This window comes from Crocuta crocuta, unplaced genomic scaffold, assembly GCF_008692635.1.
Source record: "Crocuta crocuta isolate KB4526 unplaced genomic scaffold, BGI_CrCroc_1.0 scaffold234, whole genome shotgun sequence".
Lineage (NCBI taxonomy): Eukaryota > Metazoa > Chordata > Mammalia > Carnivora > Hyaenidae > Crocuta > Crocuta crocuta.
The window spans coordinates 1,362,189-1,384,708 of NW_027529647.1; the positions used below are offsets into that span (position 1 = coordinate 1,362,189).

At 41.5% G+C, this 22,520-nt stretch overlaps 1 protein-coding gene across 1 annotated transcript in view; it reads left to right on the top strand.

Moving 5' to 3' along the window:
- Positions 1-22,520, top strand: part of CREBBP (CREB binding lysine acetyltransferase) — a 160,734-nt gene that overhangs the window by 14,048 nt on the left and 124,166 nt on the right. The window contains exon 2 of the mRNA XM_077762759.1: positions 20,364-20,444. Within this exon, the coding sequence (XP_077618885.1) occupies positions 20,364-20,444 (81 nt within the window). The remainder of the gene's footprint in view (positions 1-20,363; positions 20,445-22,520) is intronic.

Here is a 22,520-nt window from a genome sequence, read left to right on the forward strand (position 1 = left end):
TTTTTAATTAGATTGTTTCTCTCCCTATTTTGTTGTAAGAATTCTTTGTGTATTCTGGATACAAGTCTTTTAACAAATATGTATTTTGGAAATATTTTCTCCCAGTGTGGATTTGCTTTTCCATTTGATTTCTTTTTCTTTTTTTCCTAGTTGTTGTTTTTGTTTGTTTTTTGTTTTTAATTTTAATTTTATTTTCAAGAACAAGAGAGACAGAGCACAAGCAGGGGAGGGCAGAGAGAGAAGGAGACACAGAGTCTGAAGCAGGCTCCAAGCTCTGAGCTGTCAGCACAGAGCCTGACATGGGGCTAAAACCCACGAACCACAAGATCATGACCTGAGCTGAAGTCAGACACTTAACCGACTAAGCCACCCAGGTGCCCCTTTAATTTCTTTAATGTTTAGTTTTGAGAGTCAGAGAGACAGAGAGACAAAAAGTGATTGGGGGAGGGGCAGAGAGACAGAGGGACACAAGATCCAAAGCAGGCTCTAGGCTCTGAGCTGTCAGCGCAGAGCCTGATGCAGGGCTCAAATCCAAGAACCATGAGATCATGAAGTCGGACCTGAGCCAAAGTCAGATTCCTAACCAATTGAGATACCCAGGTCCCCCTTCTTAAAAGTTTTTTTAAATGTTTATTTTTTGTTTTTGACTTTAAGTAGGCTTTATGCCCAGTGCAGAGCCTGACACAGGGCTTGAACTCATGACCCTGAGATCATGACTTCATCCAAAATCAAGAGTTAGATGCTAAACTAACTGAGCCACCCAAGTGCCCCAATAAGTATATGTTTTTGTATTGTTTTAGTAGTGTGTTTTGAGGAAGTGGAGCTAAATGCATCTTCACATGGAAGTCTTGAACGAATACACACATATTTATGATTGTTATGTCTTCCTGATGAGTTGACTCTTTAATCATGAAATGTCCCTGCTGTTTTTTTTTTTTTTTTTTTTTGTTTTGGTTATATTTTTTGTTTNATATAACCACTACAGCCTTATGTCTACTGCTTATATGATATATCTTTCCATCTATTTTCAACCTACATCTTTTTATATAAAGTCAATCTTTCATAAACAGCATGTCATTGGATTTTGCTTTTATGAAAAAAATCCATGTTGACCATTTTGCCTTTTAATTGGAGTGTTTAGTTCACTAACCTATAAAGTAATTATTTCTCTGGTTGAATTTAGATTTACCATTTACCATTTGATTTGTTTGTCTACTCGAGAGTCAGTGTTTGCCCTTCCCTGCCTCCTTTTGCATTAATTGAATATTTTTAGCAATATCTCTATGTAACATTTCTTTAGTAATTGTTCTAAGGATAGCAATGGACACCCTTAATTTTTTTCCAGTCTACTTAGAGATAATGTTACCAGGCTGTGCTTGGAATATAGAAACCTGGTACAGGTCCCTGTATGCCTCTCCCCATCCTTTCTGCTCCAGGTGTCATATATATTATAACCATGTCCATGGTAAGCCTTACCATCCAGTCCTTTGACTTTTGCTTTAAACATACATATTCCAACAAAATTAACAAGAAAAATATTCTTTATATTTACCATAGTCAATATTGTTAATTTCTTCCTGAAAATTCAATTTTCAAGTGCTACAAGACTTCATTTAACATTTCTATGGCAAAAGTTTACTGGCAATAGATGCTCTTATTTTTATTTGAAAATCTCTATTTTACTTTAAATATATTTTTTTAATGTTTTATTTATTTCTAGGAGAGAGAGAGAGACAGCGTGAGCAGGGGAGGGTCAGAAAGAGAGGGAGACACAGAATTGGAAACAGGCTCCAGGCTCTGAGCTGGCAGTCAGCACAGAGCCCGACGCGGGGCTCGAACCCACGAACCGTGAGATCATGACCTAAGCGAAAGTCAGACGCTTAACCGACTAAGCCACCCAGGCGCCCCATATTTTACCTTAAATATTGAAGGAGATTTTCACTGGATACAAAATTTGGGGTTGGCAGATTTTTTTTTTCCTCTCAGAACTTTGGAGATGTCTTCCCTTTGTTTCAGATAAGTCTGTAATATCCAGGTCCTTGTTGTCTGTATCTATCATGTCACTTCCTTTGCTTTCAAGATTATCTCTTTATCTTCAGTTTTCAGCAGTTGTGTTTAATCCGCCTTGGACTTTTCTAAGTCTCTTGAATCTGTTAAGTCTATGTCACCAAATATGGGGAAATTCTATCCATTATTTCTTCAAATGTATTTTTTCTGGCCATTCTCTTTCTCCTTTCCTTCTAGGACTCTAATTCCTTATATCCTAGACCACATAATATTGTCCCTCATGTCACTGAGGGAAAACCTAGAAAAACAGAAACAGAGATGGAGTGCTTCCAGTTCTGCATATAAACTGCCCAAATCTCTGGCTGACTCATGAACAAGGTATAAGCATTTGGCGCTGAGCCAAAGGTAAAAGAACTGACTTGAATTTCAGCTGCTGCCCACTACTGGGAAGGCAGAATTTGGAAGACAGTCCAGCCAAGTTGAATGCCTGCTAAAAGAAAAATAATAATAATAATAATAACCAACACTTTTTGGAGGAAGAAAACAGAATTCAGAGTCTTTGCAATATATCATTCACCACTCAATATTACTGGATGTACAAGGACACAGGGAAATGTGACCTGCTCTCAAGTGAAAAGACAACCAGCAAAGTTGGTTCATCTTTTTCTCTCTTTCATGCTTTTCTTCTCTCCAGGCTTAAGTTTGGATAGTTTTATTAGCCTTTCTTCTAGGTAACTGATCTTTCCTTCTGCAGTGTCCAATCTGCTATTAAGCCCCTTCAATAAATTTCTTATTAAAGGTATTTTATTTTTCTAGAATTTCTTTTAATTTCTATAAGTTCTTTTAATTGGTTTTTGTTTCTGTCCTCTGTCCTGAGACATCCTGTATCCTAAATACATATGTGTGTGCACATGTGGTTTTTTTTTAATTTTTTTCTGTTTTATTTATTTTTGAGAGACAGAGATCATGAGTGGGAGAAGGCCAGAGAGAGAGAGAGAGAGAGGCACAGAATCAGAAGGAGGCTCCAGGCTCTGAGCTGTCAGCACAGAGCCCGACACAGGGCTCGAACCCATAAGCTGTGAAATCATGACCTGAGCTGAAGTCAGACACCCAACCAACTGAGCCACCCAGGTGCCCCTTATGTATCTATCTATAGCTATATCTCTCTAAGTCTATGTATCATATGTCTCTATCTAGATCTATATCATATTTCCATCTATAGTTATTGATCTATCTATACCAATACTGATATCAATGTCTATATCTTTATGTATGTAATGCCCTTGAAAAGGATTATGTTATGGACTCAACTATGCCACCCATTCGTATGTTAAAGCCCTAACTCCCATGTGACTGTGTTTAGAGACAACACCTTTAAAGAAGTAATTAAGGTTAAATGAGATCATAAGGCTAGAGTCTTAATCCCAAAGAGAGACACCAGGGGTGTGTGTGCACAGAGGAAAGGCCATGTGAGAACCCAGTAAGAAGATGGCCACCTGAAAATCCAAGACAGACTGCAAAATACCTAATGCAGTTCCATTCTTCCAAGTGTTGATCCCCCTCCAGTATTCCTTTTGGTTTCTCTCTGGGTCTTTAAGGTTGTTGGTTTTTTTGTTTTTTAATTTGGTCCAAATTGTGTAGTTGCAATCTGCAGAAGTGTTGATCTCATAGGAGCTTCTGGCCAATTCCTGAGTGGAAGTCCGACATATCGCTGGGATCAGTCTGAGTGTTTTACCTCTACTTCCTCTGCCTCAGTCTAAACCACCACGGCAGCAACAAGACTGCAGCAGGAACTTCCAAACCACTTTCTCCCAATACTCTTACCCCCATCCAACTCATGCTCCCTCCACATGCTTACAACACTTCAGCGGGTTGTCCACGGACCCGGACCCTTACTCTATGTGCTACCAGGATACTTCACCCACTTCTGTCTTCAGTTGCCGTTTCTTTGGTGGCAGCTCCTGAATGTCCGCGTCCAGTCCCGAGTACCTCCTTTAGGTGTACTGCCTGCTGGACGTGTCATTTTACGTCAAAGGATCCCATTACTTATCACTTCCTAAACTGGTGCCGTCTTGTCTCCTCTCCAAACTAGTTTTATTGTGTCCCCTATCACAGTGAATACCCCCACAATCCATCCAGTTTCTCAAACCAAAAGCCATATGGGAGCCATTCCTGATTCCAGACCCCAGTGGTTAAACTCTAAAACGTCTCCATCTTTATTTACTTAACCTCTCTCAAACTACCTATTTTTTCTTCCATCCTCACTGCCACTATTACCGCCATCTCTAGCCTGGATTATCAATCAATAGTCTCCTAATTGGCCTTCCTACTTCTGGGTTTGTCTCTCCAATCCTTTCTATGTACTTCCTGGCGCTTCTAATGAGTCCCTGACTCATTGTATACATTCTCCAAGCAGCTTGTGGGTTTCTTTAAAAAGCCCTGCTTGGGGGTTGGTCACCTGGGTGGCTCCGTTGGTTAAGTGTCTGACTTCAGCTCAGGTCATGATCTCACAGTTTGTGAGTTCAAGCCCCATGTTGGGCTTTGTGCTGACAGTGTGGAGCCTAGTTGGGATTCTCTCTCTCTCTCTCTCTCTCTCTCTCTCTCTGTCTCTCCCCAGCCCCGTCCCTCCCCTGCTTGCATTCTTTCTCTCTCTATCTCAAAATAAATAAAAACTTTTTTTAATTTAAAAAAAAAGTCCTGCTGTGATTTTTATTGGGGTGGCGTGAAATCTATAAGTTAATCTCAGGGAAAATGGACATGCTAGCAATATTGAGTCTTCTAGTGCTTTTTTAAAAATAAATTGTAGGGGCGCCTGAGTGGCTCAGTCAGTTAAGCGTCCGACTTTGACTCAGGTCATGATCTCACGGTTTGTGGGTTCGGGCCCCATGTCAGGCTCTGTGCTGACAGCTAGCTCAGAGCCTGTTTCAGATTCTGTGTCTCCCTCTCTCTCTGACCCTCCCCTTCTCATGCTGTCTCTCTCTCAGAAATAAATAAAACATTTTTAAAAATTGTAATGTTTATTTATTTTTTGAGAGAGACAGAGAGCCAGAGAGCACAAGTGGGGGAGGGGCAGTGAGTGAGGGAGACAGAGAATCCCAAGCAGGCTCCAGGCCCTGAGCTGTCAGCACAGAGCCCTACGCGGGGCTTAAAATCACAAACCACAAGAACGTGAGCTGAAGTCGGATCCTTAACTGACTGAGCCACCCAGGCACCCTGAGTCTTCTAGCTCTTGAACATAATATCTGCCTCAGTCCATTTGGGCTGCTATCACAAAATACCACAGACTGGGTGGCTTATAAGCAGCAGAAGTTTGTTTCTCACAGCTCTGGAGGCTCGAAGTCTGAGATCAGGATGCCAACAAGGTAGAGCAAGGCCCTTTTCCAATCACAGACTTCTCATTGTGTTCTCAAAAGAAAGGGCTAAGGAGGTCTCTGGGGGTCTCTTTTACAAGGGCACTAATGCTATTTATGAGGACTACACCTTCAGGACCTAATCACCTTGCAGAGGCCCCACCTCTAATATCAAGCTGAGCATTAGGCTTTCAACATACGATTTGGGGGAGGGCACATTCAGATCACAGCAGTATCTCTCCTTGTTTATTTACTTGGGTCTTTAATTTTTCAGAAGTGTTTTGTGGTTTATAGAATATGGGTCTTGCACACCTTTTGCTAAATTTATTCCTAATTATTTCACATTTTTATCCTATTTTAGATATTATTATTAGTTAGTATCAATTTCCAATCTTCTCTTATTAGAAATGCTGATGTAGCATTTTGTTACTAGAAATGGTACTGTGGTTATAGAAATGCTACTGACTTTTCAAAGTTTGTTTGTTTGTTTGCTTTGACAGAGTGTGCATGCATGCATGCACATGCAATCAGGGGAGGGGCAGACAGAGGGAGAGAGAGAATCCCAAGCAGGCTCTGCACTGTCAGCAGAGCCTAACATGGGGCTTGAGGCCATGAACCACGAGATCATGACCTGGGCCGAAATCAAGCCTGATGCTTAACTGAATGAGCTGCCCAGGTGGCCCGAAATGCCCCTGGCTTTGATACACTCTTATACACTGACCTGATATCCTGTAACCTTGATAAACCTTGATAAACTCAGTTCTACTTTTTTCTAGATTCCTTAGGATTTTATACTGAGGCAATTATGTCATCTGTGAAAAAAGAGTTTTACTTCTTCCTTTGCTATTTCTCCATGCCTTTTATTTCCTGTCTGTGCTTTGTTGCACTGGATAATTCAGCCTTTATGATATTAGGTAAGATGCCTTGTGTCTCATCTTAGGGGGAAATAATTCAACCTTTCTCTACTAAATGGGATGTTAGCTAGGTTTTCTGTACATACCTCTTAGCAGGTTGAAGTAGTTCCTCTAACTCTGTTCTAGTTTGCTGAGAGTTCTTCTTTCCTTTTGTGTTTTTTTCCCCCAGTTTTTAAAAGGAAGATTTATTTAATAAATTTCACTTGATACAATACATCTAATGGAAATCACAATACAAGGAAAGATTTAAATCAAAGCCTCAGAATCTCATACAAACAATATGACCAAACTCCTAAAGCATTGGTATTACACCTCAAACTTGTCTCAGATCTAAAAAAAAAAAAAAAAAAAAAACCAAGTGTACACTTACATGCCTTATAGGGTATTAAACCAAACAGCTAGAATGAACAAATATGCCAAGTGTTTTCTGTCTCAGTCACAGACATAGCCCCTACATTTGAGTTTTACCGAGAAGTGTATTTCTCAACATGTATGCAAAGCGTTCAGAGCATTATGTTCTAAGAGCAGTATGTAACGTAAGTGCAGCTGTTCTTAGCTCCACACGCTTGCTGCTTAGACGCACTCCTACAGCATAACAAGGAAAACTAAAAATTGTTTTAACAGCGATGGTCAATACTGAATGTTGCTATTACATTCCAGATGAATGTTCCAGTGTTCAAAATTACTGAGCTTGAAGTTCTAAAACAACCTTAACCTCCACTTTACAGTAAGCATGAATCACAAGCTTGTAATGCAAAACTGTTAAATTTAATTTTTTAGAGTAGGTTTCACACCCAGTGTGGAGCCCAGTGCAGGGTTTGAACTTAAAATCCTGAGATCAAGAGTCAGAGGTTTGACCGGCTGAGCCACCCAGGTGTCCCTAATTTTTAAAAAAAGTTTTTTTTTAAATGTTTATTCATTTTAGAGAGACAGAGAGAGACAGAGTGCGAGCAGGGGAGGAGCAGAGAGAGAGGGAGACACAGAATCCGAAGCAGGCTCCGGGCTCTGTGCTGTCAGCACAGAGCCTGACGTGGGGCTCTAACCTTCGAACCCCAAGATCATAACCTGAGCCAAAGTCAGACATTTAACCAACTGAGCCACCCAGGTGCCCCTAATTTTTGTAGGAAGAAAGAAAGAGAGAGTGAAAGAGAGAGAAAAAGAGAGAAAGGGAAAGGGAAAGTGAAAGGAAAAGGAAAAAGAAAGGAAGGAAGAAAGAAAGAAGAGAGAAACAGGCTGACCAAGAGTGGTCAGAACCCCTGCTATTTCACAGGGACCATCCCGGGTGTGCCAGGCACCCCGCCTCCTCTACAACAGCCGTAAATGCACAGGTTTTCTTCCTGTGGTAGTTGTTTTCTGTTCCTTCTTTACCTCAGTGAGCTCTGACCAGTAGCCACCAGTTTTCCTGCAGAACTTGGTCATACCCTGTTTTCTTTTTTTAATCATGAATTTGTACTGGAGTTTGTCTACTTTTTTTACTTAAAAATTTTTTTAATGTTTATTCATTTTTGAAAGACAGAAAGAGACAGAGTGCAAGCAGGGGTGGGGCAGAGAGAGAGGGGAACACAGAAACCGAAGCAGGCTCCAGGCTCTGAGGTCTCCACACAGAGCCCGACACAGGGCTCGAACTTACAAACCGTTAGGTTATGACGTGAGCCGAAGTCAGATGCTTAGCCAACTGAGCCACCCAGGGGCCCCTGTCAACTATTTTTAGTCAGAAGAGATGATCATAAGATTTTTCTTTTTGAGTCAGTTGTATTAGTTTCCTGAGGCTTCCATAACAAATGCCCACTAAAGTAGTCATTTTCAAACAACAGAGGGTTAACCTCCTGTAGTTCTGGAGGCCGGAATCTGAAATCAAGGTGTGGGCGGAGCTATGTTCCCCCTCAAGACTCCAGGGGAGGATCCATTCCTTGCTTCTTCCAGCTCCTAGTGACTCCAGGCGTTCCTTGGCTTGTAGCTCCATCAATGAAATCTCTGCTTCTGTCTTCACAGTCTTTATGTCGCCTTCCCTTGTGTCTGTCTCAAATATCCCTATGCCTTTCTTGTAGAAGGACACTTGTCATCATTGGATGCAGGGTGACCCAGGACCATCTCCTCACCTCAAGTTCCTTAATTTAATCACATCTTCAAATACTCTTTCTCCAAATCAAGTTATCTTTACAGGTCCCAGGGATTTGACATGGATCTCCTTTGGGGAGGTATTTGGAGGCTTACCACGCTCAGCTCATATGGTTCATTGTAATCATTGGTTTTCCACTGTTAAACAAATCTGACATTCCTGGAATAAACCCCACTTGGTCATGATGTATTAAATTCACGTTCTGTGTCCACGTTCACTAGGAATATTAATCTGCAGGGTTTTTTGGTAATCTTTGTCTGATATTGGTGGAGAGGAATACAGGCCTCATGAAATGAAATGATAAGTGGTCCATCCTCTTCTGTTTTCTGGAAAACCTTGTGTGGAAGTAGTTTTATTCTTTTCCATTAAATCCTTGCTCAAATTCATGAATAAGGCCGCCTGAGCCTGGAGTATTTGTTGGAAGGTTAACAACAAACATAATGTCTTCAACAGACATAGGCATGAAATCTATTTCCTCTGGAGTGAGCTTTGGTAGACTGTGACAGGGAGCTTGTCCATTTCATCCAAGGTTTTGGAATTGTTGGCATAAAGTTGTTCATAGTATTCTTTTTAAAAAAATATTTGTGTATTTCTTTTGAGAGGGAGAGAGTAAGAGCAGTGAGGGGCAGAGAGAGGAATAGAGAGAATCTCAAGCAGGCTCAGTGCTGCTAGCACAGAGCTGGACATGAGGCCCCATCTCCTGAACTGTGAGATCATGACCTGAGCCAAAATCAAGAGTCAGATGGGTGGTTAATTGGACCTCCCAGCCCCCCATTCATAGGATTCTTTTATTATCCCCCCGTCAGGTATATATAGTTTCTCCTCTCTAATCTCTAACATTAGAAATTTTTTATCTTTTTTCCTAGAAGTTTATCAATTTTATTAATATTTTCAAAGATCCAGCTTTTGGAATCATTGATTTGGAGGGTTTTTGTTTGTTTTCTTTCATTGATTTCCACTCTTTATTTCCTTCTTTCTGCTTATTTTGGTACTAACTTGCTCATTTGTTTCTAGTTTCTAAGCACGTAAATTTATATCATGGATTTGAGACTTTTTTCTTTTATTTATATTTATTTATATACTTAGAGAGAGAGCGAGAGAGAGAGAGAGAGAGAGCACTAGCAGGAGAGGAGCAGAGAAAGAAGGAGAAAGAGAGAATCCCAAGCAGGCTCCCTGCTGTCAGTGCAAAGCCCAACTTGGGGCTCAGTCTCATGAACCATGAACATCATGACCTGAGCTGAAGTAGGACGCTCAGCCGACTGAGCCACCCAGGCGCCCCATCATGGGTGTTTTAAAACAATGTGTATTCTACAATTGTTAGGTACTGTGTTCTATAAATGCTAATTTAGCCAAGTTGGCTGACCGTGTTATATTCAATGTCTGTATCCATGTTGTGTCTTTTTCTGCCTGCTCTCTCAATTACTGTACTGATCAAGGAATGTTGAAATCTCCAAGTCTACCTATGGACTGACTTTCTTTCTTTCTTTCTTTCTTTCTTTCTTTCTTTCTTTCTTTCTTTCCTTCTTTCTTTCTTTATTCTTTTTAGAGAGAGAGAGAGTGAAAGAGAGAGGGGTGGGGCAGAGAGAGAAGGAGAGAGAGAATCTTAAGCAGGCTCTGCACTCACATGAACTGTGCGATCACGACCTGAGCCGAAATCAAGAGTCAGAAGCTTAACTGACAAAGCCACCCTGATTTTTCTACTTATTCTTCCAGTTCTACTAGTTTTTGCTTCATATGTTGGAAGCTGTGCTATCAGGAGCATATATTTTTAGTTTTATTATATACTTCTAATTAATTGGTGTCTTCATCAGTATAAAATGTTCCTCTTTTTCCCTGGTAATAATCCTGATGCAGAGACCTCCTTTGTCTGATATGAAGATAGCCACACTAGCCTCCTTTTGATTACTGTTTGCATGATCTTTCCCCATCCTTTAGTTTGTAGCTATCTTTGTTGTTATAACTTAAGTGTAATTAGAAATTAGCAATTTTAATTTTCTTATAGATAGTGTAAAGTTGTAATTTGCTTTTTCACCCAATATGACAATTTCCTCCTTGTAATTGGGGAGTTCAGGACATTTACATTGATATTAATATGCAGCAGAGATTAATGGAATAGAAAACAAAAAAACCGATAAAGTGGATCAAGAAAAGCAAAAGTTGGTTTTATAAAAAGAAAAATAAAGGGGCACCTGGGTGGCTCAGTCAGTTAAGCATCCGACTCTTGGTTTCAGCTCAGGTCATTTTCTTACAGTTCGTGAGTTCGAGCCCAGCATCAGGCTCTAAACTGACCATGCACAGCCTGCTTGGCATTTTCTCTCTTCCCTTTCTGCTTCTCCCCCCCTCTCAAAATAAATAAATGAACCAGAAAAAAAAAAAAAAAGAAAAAGAAAATAGATAAAATTCTAGTGAGACTTATGGACAGTCAAAAATTAGAGAAATGCAAATAAACAGCATTGCTATAGGGTCAGCAGTTTCTTTAAAAATCAGAGTTTTGTGGACAACTTTATACCCACACTTTTAAAGAGAAATAAAATAGAGAATTTTGAAAAAATAACTTAATACATGCATAAACTTATAATCATAAAAATTCTTTTTTTTAAGTTTGGTTATTTTTTTTTTTGAGAGAGAGTGCATGCTCACCCTTGGGGGGGAGGGGGGAGGGGCAGAGAGAGAAGGAGAGAGAATTCTGAGCAGGCTTTGTGAGAGATCATGACCTAAGCCAAAATCAAGAGTCGGACGCTCAACTGACTGAACCACCCAGGCGACCTCTAACCATAAAAATTATGGATTTGGGGCACCAGTCAGTTAAGCGTCTGACTTCAGCTCAGGTCATGATTTCACAGCTTGTGGGTTCGAGCCCCACGTCGAGCTCTGTGCTGATAGCTTGGAGCCTGGAGCCTGCTTCGGATTCTGTGTCTCCCTCTCTCTCTGACCCTCCCTCACTCACACTCAGTCTCTCGAAAATAAATAAACACTAAAAAAAATAAATAAATAAAAAATAAAAATAAATTATGGATTCAGTAGTCAATATTCTATTCATAAGAAAAACACAACAAATACAACAACAACAACACACATACATATTTTGCCTCACAGTTGAGTTCTACTGACCATTCAAGGAATGATTATATTGTATCTCATACAAATTATTTCAGAAAGGAAAAGAAGAAAGAGGGAAAGCCACACACCTAATTCTGTGAGACAAGGACAATTTGAATAGAGAAAATGACAAGCCAATCTGATTATAAAACTCGATGCAAAAGTCCTAGATAAACGCTAGCAAATGAAGTCCAGCAGTATATTAAAAATGATAACAGTTGGGAAAACAAATAAATTCAATCACATTATGATCATGTAAGGTTTGTCTCCAGAATAGAATGGTTTAACATGAGAAAGTCCACTAGTGTATTTCACAGCATTCACAGATTAAAGGAAAAATATATAGATTCACCTCAAATTCAGGAAAACTGATGAAATTCAACAGTCTTTTTGATAACTCAATACACAAAGGTGACACAGGTGGCCTCCCTAATCTGAAAATGTGTCTTTACCGGAGCCTAGACAGCAGCAACTTGGGTCGTCCAGATGCTCAGACTGACACTCGGAGTCACGCTTGACCCCCTCTCTTCCCCTCACCCCTTCCCGCTTCATCAGGAAATCTGGGTGGTCCTACCCTCCAAATACATCTGGAATCATCCCTTTTCACCATCTCCACTGTGAGGATAGGACAAGCCTCTCCCACCTAACCCAACATGTTAGTCTCGTTCCTGGAATTCTTGTTTCCAACTTCGGACCCCACCCCCTATCTATTCTCCCTGCAGCAAAGACATCCTGTTTTATTTTTATTTTTATTCTTATATGAGGCTTTTAGTTGTAATTCTAGGATAGTTAACATACAGTGTTATATTAGCTTCGGGTGTACAATATAGTGATGACTCAGGAATTCTATACATTGCTCAGGGCTCATCATGATAAGTGTACTCTTATTTCTTTTAGGATTTTTTTGTTTTCACGTAATCTCTACACCCAACGTGGGGCTCCAACTCACAACCCTGGGATCAAGAGTCACACACTCTTCTGACTGAGCCCTCCAGGAGCCCCACGATAAGTTACTCTTAATCCCCATCACCTATTTCACCCATCTCCTCTGGTAACCATCAGTTTCTTCTCTATAGTTCAGTTTGTTTCTTGGTTTGTCTTTCTCTGATTTTCCTCTGTTTTTTTTTGTTTTATTGAAGACATCCTTTTTTAACTTTTCAAAAAAATTTCTGAGAGAGAGAGAGAGACAGTGTGAGCAGAGGAGGGTCAGAGAAAGAGGGAGTTACAGAATCCGAAGCAGGCTCCAGGCTCTGAGCTAGCTGTCAGCTCAGAGCCCTATGCGGGGCTCGAACCCACGAACCGTGAGATCATGACCTGAACTGAAGTTGGATGCTTAACTGACTGAGCCATCCAGGTGCCCCAAAGACAGCCTTTAAAAAACAAACAGCTTTGTTGGGGCTCCTGGGTGGCTCAGTCGGTTAAGCATATGACTTTTGATATCGGCTCAGGTCATGATCTCATGGTCATGAGATCGAGTTCCAGATTTGGCTCTGCACTGGGCATGGAGCCTGTTTAAGATTCTCTCTCTCTGCCCCTCCCCCACTCACTTACTCGTGAGCTCTCCCTCTCTCTAAAAAATAAATAAACATGAAAAATTTTTGAAAAATAAAGAACAATTTTATTGAGATATAACTCATTATAAAAAAAATTTTAAAAAGATAACTCGCAATACAAGTCACCCATTTAAAGTATACAATTCAACGGCCTCTAGGGTATTCACAGAACTGTGCTTCTGTTGCCATAACCAATTTTAAACTTTTTTGGGGTGCCTAGGTAGCTCAGTAGGTTGGGCGCCTGACTTCAGCTCAGGTCATGATCTTGCGGTTTGTGGGTTCGAGCCCCACATCAGGCTCTGTGCTGATAGCTCAGAGCCTGGAACCTGCTTCCGATTCTGTGTCTCCCTCTCTCTCTCTGCTCCTACCCCACTCATGCTCATGCTCTGTCTCTCAAAAATGAATAAACGTTAAAAAATTCTTTTTTAATTTAAAACTTTTTTAAAAGTTTATTAATTTAGAGAGAGAGAGAGAGAGAGAGAGAGAGAGAAAGGTAGGGAGAAATGGGCAGTGAGAGAAGGAGAGGGAGAATACCAAGCAGGCTCTGCATGGAGCCCAACATGGAGCTCGAACCCACAAACCGTGAAATCATGACCTGAGCCAAAACCAAGACTTAGACACTCAACTGACTGAGCCACCCACGTGCCTTGCCACAATCAATTTTAAAACATTTTAATTAGGAAGAAACCTGCACACAGTGACCACCAATTCCCCCACCCCCTACAACCCTAGGTAACTAATTTATTTTCTGTCTCTATAGATTTACCTGGATGTTTCATGTAAACAGAATCATATAATATGTGGTTCCGTGTGACTGGCTTCTTTCACTGAGCATTGTTTCTATGTTGTAACTTGTATCAGTGCTTCATTCCTTTTATTGCTGAATCATACCACCTGGTATGAATACACCATGTTTCGTTTATCCGTTCATCAGTTGGTGGACATTTGGGTTGTTTCCACTTTGGGGCTATTATGAATAATGCTTTTGTGAGCATTCATGTACAAGTGTTTGTGTAGACCTAGGTTTTCATTTCTCTCGGGGATATAGCTAGGAGTGAAATCGATGGCTCAAATGGTAACTGTATGTTTAACATTTTGACAGACTGCCAAACCACTTTAAGGTAGTTGCATGATTTTACATCTCCACCAGTGATATCTGGGAGTTCAAGTTTCTCCACATCCTTACCAACACTTGATTGTTCTGTCTTTTTGATTATAGCTATTCTAGTGGTCACGGGGAGATATCTCATCGTGGTTTGATTTGTACGTCCCAGATGACTAATGATGCTGAGTACTTCTCATGTGTTTTTTGGCCATTTGCATTTGCTTTGTGAAGCACCATTCAGCTCCTTTGCCCATATTTATCCTTCAGTATAGAGCTATAATAGTTTTTATATATTCCAGTCACCAGTCACCTATCTGATATATGGTTTGCAACTAAAAGATCCTTTTAAAACAATTCAGATCACCTCATTCCTTGCTTTGGAACCTTCCAGTGGTTCCCATTTCACTCAGAGTAAAAGCCGGAGTCCTTAGACTTCCCTGCACACCCTTCTCAAGGTCCACCATTATGTCTGCTGCCTCCTCCTCCACCGTTCTCTCACTCCTTGCCAGACACTTGCATCCTTGCTCTTCCTAAAATGTGTCTTACCTGCTGCTGCCTTTGACCTTTGTTCTGTGTATTCCCACTGTCTGGGGGTCCATTCTTCCAGGAGCCCTCACAGCTGACCTCCTCTTCAGCTCTGCTCAAATACCACTTTCTCCATCAGGTCTACCTTGACAATCTTGCTTAAAATTTACCCTGTGTGGGACACCTGGCTGGCTCAGTCATGGAGCGTGAGACTCTCGATCTTGGGGTTGTGAGTTCAAGCCCCATATTGGGCCTAGACCCTATTTTAAAATAAATAAATAAATAAATGTATGTTTAAAAAATATTTACCCTGGCCTCCACATTCCCAATATTATTTCTCACTGTTCTATATCTTTTCTCAGTGGCTATTTATCCTCTTCTAATTCACTGTAGAATTTATTTGTTAGGTTCATTATTTATTAGAATCTCCCTAGACTCCCCCTGTAAGGGTAGAGACTCTTTACTGATTTGTTCATTGATGTATTACAAGTTCTAGAACAGTACTTGGCCCATAGAAAGCTCACAGTGTGTGTGTGTGTGTGTGTGTGTGTGTGTGTGTGTGTTTTAAGTAGCCTTCACCCCCAGCACGGAGCCTAACATGGTCGAGACCTGAGATAGTTGGGGCTGCCTGGGTGGCTCAGTCAGTTAAGTGTCTGACTCTTGGTTTCAGCTCAGGTCATGATCTCATGGTTTTATGGGTTCGAAACCCACGTTGGGCTCTGTGCTGGTAGTGCAGAGCCTGTCTGGGATTCTCTGTCTCCCTCTCTCTCTCTGCCCCTGTCCCACTCGTGCTGCCTCTGCCTCCTTCAAAATAAATAAACTTAAAAAAACGTTTTTTTAAAAAAAGAGCCAGATACTTAACTGATTCAGACCCCCAGGCACCCCCACAATAAATATTTTTTAAATACATGAATGAATAAACGAATGAATGAATGAATTAATGAGTGAGTGAATGAAAGTGGGAGGGGGAAGGCCATGGATAGTTTTGAGCAGTGGAGTGTCATGGTTTGACTTAATTTTTATGTCTATTTATTTTTTAGAGAGGGAGACAGAGCATGAGTGAGGGAGGGGCAGAGAGAGATGGAGACAGAATCTGAAGCAGGCTCCAGGCTCCGAGCTGTCAGCACAGACCCCGACATGGGGCTCGAACTCATTAACAGTGAGATCATGATCTGAGCCAAAGTCAGACTCTTATCCTGCTGAGCCACCCAGGCGCCCCATCATGGTTTGATTTAAATTTTCAAAAAATCGTTGTGAATATTAAGTTGTTTATAATATGTAGTGGGGTGAAGTGGAGAGATAGTGGTGAGGTAGCAGTGAAGTGATGAAAATGGGTTGGATTCTGGATATATTTCTGAAGTGGAGCCTAGAGGTTTTTTGTTTAATAAGTTGGGTATGCAGCAAGAGAAATAGAACAATAAGAATGACTAAAAGTTTTTTGACATAACTAGAAAAACTGAGTTGCGGCCAACCAGGAAGGAGAAGACACTGGGTGGAACAGGTATTGTGGAAGGAATATCAGAAAGTCAGTTTTGGAACATGTTAATTTTGAGATATGTGTTGGACCTGTATCTGGAATTCAGGAGAGAGGTCTGGAATAGAGGTATCAGTTGGGAAGTCATGGCCATTTGGGGGATATTTACGGCCATGAGACAAAATCAAACCACCAACAGAATGAATGAAGACAGAGAAGACAAAGGAAAAGGGCTGAGCTCTGTGGAATTCCAGCATCAAGAACTCAGAAGAGGAGGAACCAGCAAGGGAGAGAACTAGCTCTAATTAAGAGAACTAGTTAAGCTATGCAGAATGCTGGGACAATGCTGTCCTGGGAGCTGAGTAAAGAAAGTAGATCATGAAAGAGGGAGTCTTTAGCTGTGTCTGATGCTACTGATATGTCAGGAAAGGTGAGAACTGAGGACTGACTGTTGCATTCAGCCACTTTGTGGTCACTGATGTCCCGGACAAGTGTAGTTTCCAGTGGAATGGCGGAGGTGAAAGCCCACCTGGAATGGGTTTAAGAACAAATGGAGAGTTTCGAGCTCCCACCATGAAGAAGTCAGTGATTACTGGACTGGCCCTGCACACATAACTGATAATAAAACTAAAGAAATATACGAGGCGGCTGTTTTCAGGCATTGGGCATCAGGTGCAGCAAGATGGTGATGCCCAAGGGAAGGGAAATCTATGAGTGAGCCCTCCACTTGCCCAGCTCTCTGCCTCAGGACCGTTTCTCAAGTCAGCCAGTCTAAGAGCTGGGCTCTGAAAGGGCATAGTGGCCACACTAAGATGAGGAGGCAGAAATTTGGGTTCAGCAAACCCAAAGTAGTGGAAATCCCTGGGGTGAGGTATTGGAGAGAGGGAAGCTCTGAAGCAAAGGGGCCCTGTAAGTCTTTGGGGGAAGGCCCCTTATGAGTCAGCCCATGGGGGTCAGGCTGTACGTGTGCAGGGTGACACTGCCACAGGCTTGCCAGAGGGCAGCCACTCCAAACTAGAGGGCCAAGTAGAGCCGAAGGAAGAGGAGCATGGGCTGCCTTGGAGTTCTGGCCCTGCTCAAGTACAGCGACCGCACTGATGTCGCATCAGGACTCCTCATGGCCAGCTGAGACCCCGGCCATAGGGGGGAAGGACCATGCCCTGGAGCAGGGGCCAGCACACTTTTTCTGGAAAAGGTCGGACGGATATTACACATTTTAAGCTTTGTGGTCTCTCTGATCTCTGCTGCAACTCTTCATCTCTGCTGTTATAGTGCGAGAGCAGCCACAGACATGCACGGTGCACAAGTGTAGTTGTGTTCTAATAAAACAAAAAACAGATGATGGGAAGGTGTGGCTCAGGGACTGTAGTGTTCCAAACCCTGCTCTAGAATAAAGTGTATTCTAGACTCATTCTAACAAAGTCTAACACTAAACCATGAAAAGATCCATAGCTGAAGCAGAGTTTAAAGGCTGAATTCTGCCAAGTCAGAGGGGCTAGAGACAACCCTGGGTTTGTACAGATGTACACTAATAAGTAAGAAAAAAAGCCTATAGAAGTTCAAGGTCATCAGCCAGGGCTAGAACTGTTTGCTAGAATAAAAATGAATCTTTTCAGAGGAAGATAACAGAATCTATCATCTCTACAATGTGTTAACCACAATATCTGTTATTCAACCAAATATCACTAAACAGGGATGCCTGGTGGCTAAGCTGGTTAAGCGTCCAACTTTGGCTCAAGTCATGAACTCATAGCTTGTGAGTTCGAGCCCCACATTGGGATCTGTGATGACAGCTCAGAATCTGGAGCCTGCTTTGGATTCTCTCTCTCTCTCTCTCTCTCTCTCTCTGTCTCTCTCTCTCTCCTCCCCTCCCCTGCTCATACTCTGTTTCTCAAAAATTAATAAACGTTAAAAAATTTTTTTAAATTACTAAACAAACAATGAAGCACCTGGGTGGCTCCGTCAGTTGGGTGCCTGATTTCCGCTCAGGTCATGATATCATTGATGTGGGGTTTGAGCCCCACATTGGGCTCTGTGATGACAGCTCAGAGCCTGGAGTCTGCTTCATATTCTGTGTCCTGCTCTCTTTCTGCCCTTTCCCTGCTCTCACACACGCACTCTCTCTCTCTCTCAAAAATGAATAAACATTAAAAAATGATTTTTAATCACTAAACAAACAGAAAACCATGATCCAAATTCAAGAAAAGAAGAAAAAAAGAAAGAAAGAAAGAAAGAAAGAAAACAGTCAATAGAAACTGAACAACAGATAGCCTAGATGTTGGGCTTAGCAGATAAATATTTTAAAGTTTAAATATTTATACTTATTTTTAATATAAATATAAATTAAACATTTATATTTAAATATAAAGACAAATATATTTTAAAGAGAAATATGCTCAAAGAATTAAAACAAAATGTGGTCATAAAGAGTTTATCAATAGAGAATTTCAGCAAAGATACTAAAAATCTGAAAGGAAACTAAATGGTAGTCCTAGGAACCAAGGCCAAAAAAAAAAAAAAAAAAAAAAAGAAAAAANGCAGGAGGGTCAGTAAACGTGAAGACACATCAATAGAAATTATTCTCTCCGAAGAAGGGAGAAAAAGATGAAAGAAAAATGAACAAAGCTTCAGGGACAATATCAAGCAATTGGACATCCATATAATTGGAATCCCAGAAAGGTCATATTGAAGCAGAAAAAATTTAAGAAAATTATGACTGAAAACTTCCCAGGTTTGATGGAAAATACCAACTTACAGGGATAAACTTAGATTTACCCCCAAGCAGGGGTAGGTGGAAAGAGAAACACACCTGGCTCATCACGCCTGTGCTGTGAACACCAGAGATGTGTTTCAAGACAAAAAACGTCGTGAAAGTGTCTAAAGAACAAAGACACGTGACATATTTGGAAATAGAGCTCCAAATGCAGGCTCAATGGTTCGTTAGCTGTAACGGAGGCCAGAGTGCTATGCAAAGCTGTGCAAAGACATCTTTAAGGTGTTGGAAGAAAAAAACCCATCAGCCCCAATTTTATATCCATAGAACTATCCTTCAAAATAAGGCTGGAATATGTTTCATTTTCAGGAAAACAAAAGCGAGGAGAATTTGTTGTCAGCCATCCTGCAATGCAAGGAGAGGCTCAAGGACATCTTTTGGGCTGACGGAAAATGACCCTTGATGGGAACTCAGATCTACAGGAAGAAATAATGAGCGCTGGAAACAGTAAATAAGATTTTGTTTTCTTCTTACCACTTACTTAAACACTATTGACTATTTAAAGTAATAATAATGTTAGAGGAGGGCTATTACTGCCTTTTGAAGTAAAAGACACAGCAATCATATGGGAAGGGCAATGGGTAATGGAATTTTTTTTAAGCTGGAGGAAAGATAGGACACCATACGTATGGACAACTCTTAAGAGATGTTTTGTGCGAAATGGAGCTGGGACAGGAGGAGGTAACAAGAGAAGGGCAGGGTTTTTGTTGTTATTTCTTTTTTTAAAAAGTTTATTTATTTTACGAACAGGAGAATGCAAGCAGGGAAGGGACAGAGAGAGAGGGAGAGAGAGAATCCCAAGCAGGCTCCGTGCCGTCAGCTCAGAGTCTGATGTGATTCTTGGTCTCATGAACTGTGAGATCATGACCTGAGCCAAAATCAAGAGTCAGCTGGACGCTTGACTGACTGAGGCACCAGGCACCCCTGTTTTTCTTTTTTTAAGAGTGGATAAGTGAGGGCACATTTAGATGCTAAAGGGAAGGATTCACGGAGAGGGGGAAGGTGATGGCCTGGAGAGATTTTCGGGGCGGTGAGTGCTTAGCAGGTATAAAGAAGGCAGGTTTGGGTGGGGGGGGTCGGACGGAGGGGTTGTCCCAGCAAGAAGGTAAATTCTTGGGAGGATGTGCTTTGGGCTGGGCCCCTGGGGCGTGTGGAGGTTCTCTTATGGCAGATCCGGTGGGTTTGATTGCTCAGCAGAGCAGAACGACACCTTCACCTGGGAGGGAGGGTGGGGTCAGGGCAGGCGGTACTGGGGTCTGGGGGCCGTGCCCTCCACTGTGGAACAGCATGATTGCCCAGCGGCAGTGAGCACCCTTTCAAGGTCTGGGGTCACTAAGGGGACAGCAGTCCGTGTCACCACCTGCTTTCTTCCCAGCCTCTGCGGTTCTGCGTGCAAATGAAGAGCGGGCAGGGGGTTGAGTAAACCCGTGGTGGCCTTGCCCAGAGAGGGTGTCAACAATGCCAACGAGAAAAAGGGAACCTGTGTGCAGCATGGTGTCCGCAACAGTGACCATGTCAACTTAAGGTGCGTAAGAGGGGAAGGAAGAGCCTGCAGGGGTGAGGAGCAATGAGGAGAGATAGCATTCACGAAGGTCCCCGGAGGATCTAAGTATTGTTAAAGTCAGGATGCTATGCTTAGAGGATGAGCTTAAACAAAAAGGAGGGGGTCCAGGAATGCAGCCAGCACCTCCACCGTGGGCTCCCACCCATCCATTTCCTCTGCCATCTCGCTTCTTTCTACCTTCGCCTGTCCCAGCCACTCCAGCCTCATTAGCCCCCTCTCTCCTCTGCAAATGGTCAAGGGCATCTATGCCACACGGCTACAAGCTCATGGTGCCCCCAGGTCCCGGAAGTTCACACACTCACTTCTTTCCTCCTGCAGGTCTCTGCTCCAATACCATTTTCTCGGCAAGCCAGACTCCATCCTCTTATTTAAAATTGCTCTCTGTATTTAATAGTCTCTTACGGTTTGTCTCCCTCACTTTTTAAAATTATTTTTGCTTCTTTTCCCTTACGTTCATCTGTTTTGTATCTTAAATTCCACATACGAGTGAAATCATATGATATTTGTCTTTATCTAACTGACTTATTTCGCTTAGCGTAATACATTCTAGTTCCATCCGTGTTGCAAATGGCAAGGTTTCGTTCTTTTTGCTTGCTGAGTAATATTCCATTGTGTGTGTGTGTGTACCACATCTTCTTTATCCATTCATCAGTCAATGGACATTTGGGCTCTTTTCATACTTTAACTATTGTCAATAGTGCTGCTATAAACACTGGGGTGCATGTGCCCCTTTGAATCAGCACTCCTGTATCCTTTGGATAAATGCCTAGTAATGCAATAATATAAAAACAGAGAGGGAGACAAACCATAAGAGACTCTTAAATATAGAGAACAAACTGAGGCTTGCTGGCAGGGTGTTGGGTGGGGGGATGGGCTAGATGGGGGATGGGCATTAAGGAGGGCACTTGTTGGGATGAGTACTGGGTGTTATATATAAGTGATGAATCACTAAATTCTGTTCCTGAAATTATTATTACACTATACATTAGCTAACTTGGATTTAAATTTAAAAGAGAGAGAAAGAGAGAATACACAAAGGACTGTGGAAATTGAGAGGCTGTGACAGGGCAGGCATTGCCAGTGGAAGAGAAATAATGGGAATTTTATGAAAGAGCATGACATTTTCCCACATACATCCTAATAAATTGGAAGGGTTAATATAAAAAAGTAAACTGGGTATTTTTGTTTACTAAAAAAATTTGAACCTCCCCCCAANCCAGCGTGGGCTTGAACCCACGAACTATGAAATCATGACCTGAGCTGAAGTCTCAGACACTCAACCGACTGAGCCACCCAGGCTCCCCATGGATATTCTTTAACATACTCCATTTCTTTTTTTTTTTTATGTTTTATTTATTTCTAGGAGAGAGAGANTGTTCATCTTCTCTCTCTGCCTATTGGAATGTGAGGTCTGTGAGGGTAGGGACCTTTGTTTTATCTGCCCTTGTATCCCAAATACAGTGTGCCTGGCTCACCAAATTTATGGAAAGAATATATCCAGAGAAAACACCATTAAGGGGACCCCAGTTGCCCTCTGAAAACACAATTCTTACTCAAGTCAGTAACAAGACATAGAAGCATCTATTATTTGTATCCAGCATCATTCTGGAGGTCCTAGCTAGCCATGTATATAACAAGACAAATAAATGAAAGTTAAGAGTACTGGATAAAAGAAACAAAATTCCATTGTTTTCTTTTCTTTTTTAATATGTGAGTTAATGGCTTACACAGAAAATCCAAGAGATTCTAGAGGAAAAATTATCAGCACTGTTAGAACTAATGAGAGACTTTGGCAATTTTGTTGGATCAGCCAAAGATTTGCAGGACCTTATAGAAAAAATTATAAATCTCTAATCCAAGACAGAAGAAAATTTAAATAAATGAACTGTATAACGTGTTTGCAGATAGAAAGATTCAAGTTTTCAAAATTCTCGAAACTTTTCGAGGAGGGGGGCGCCTGAGTGACTCAGTCAGTTAAGCTTCCAACTTCAGCTCAGGTCATGATCTCATGGTTCATGAATTTGAGCCCCACATAGG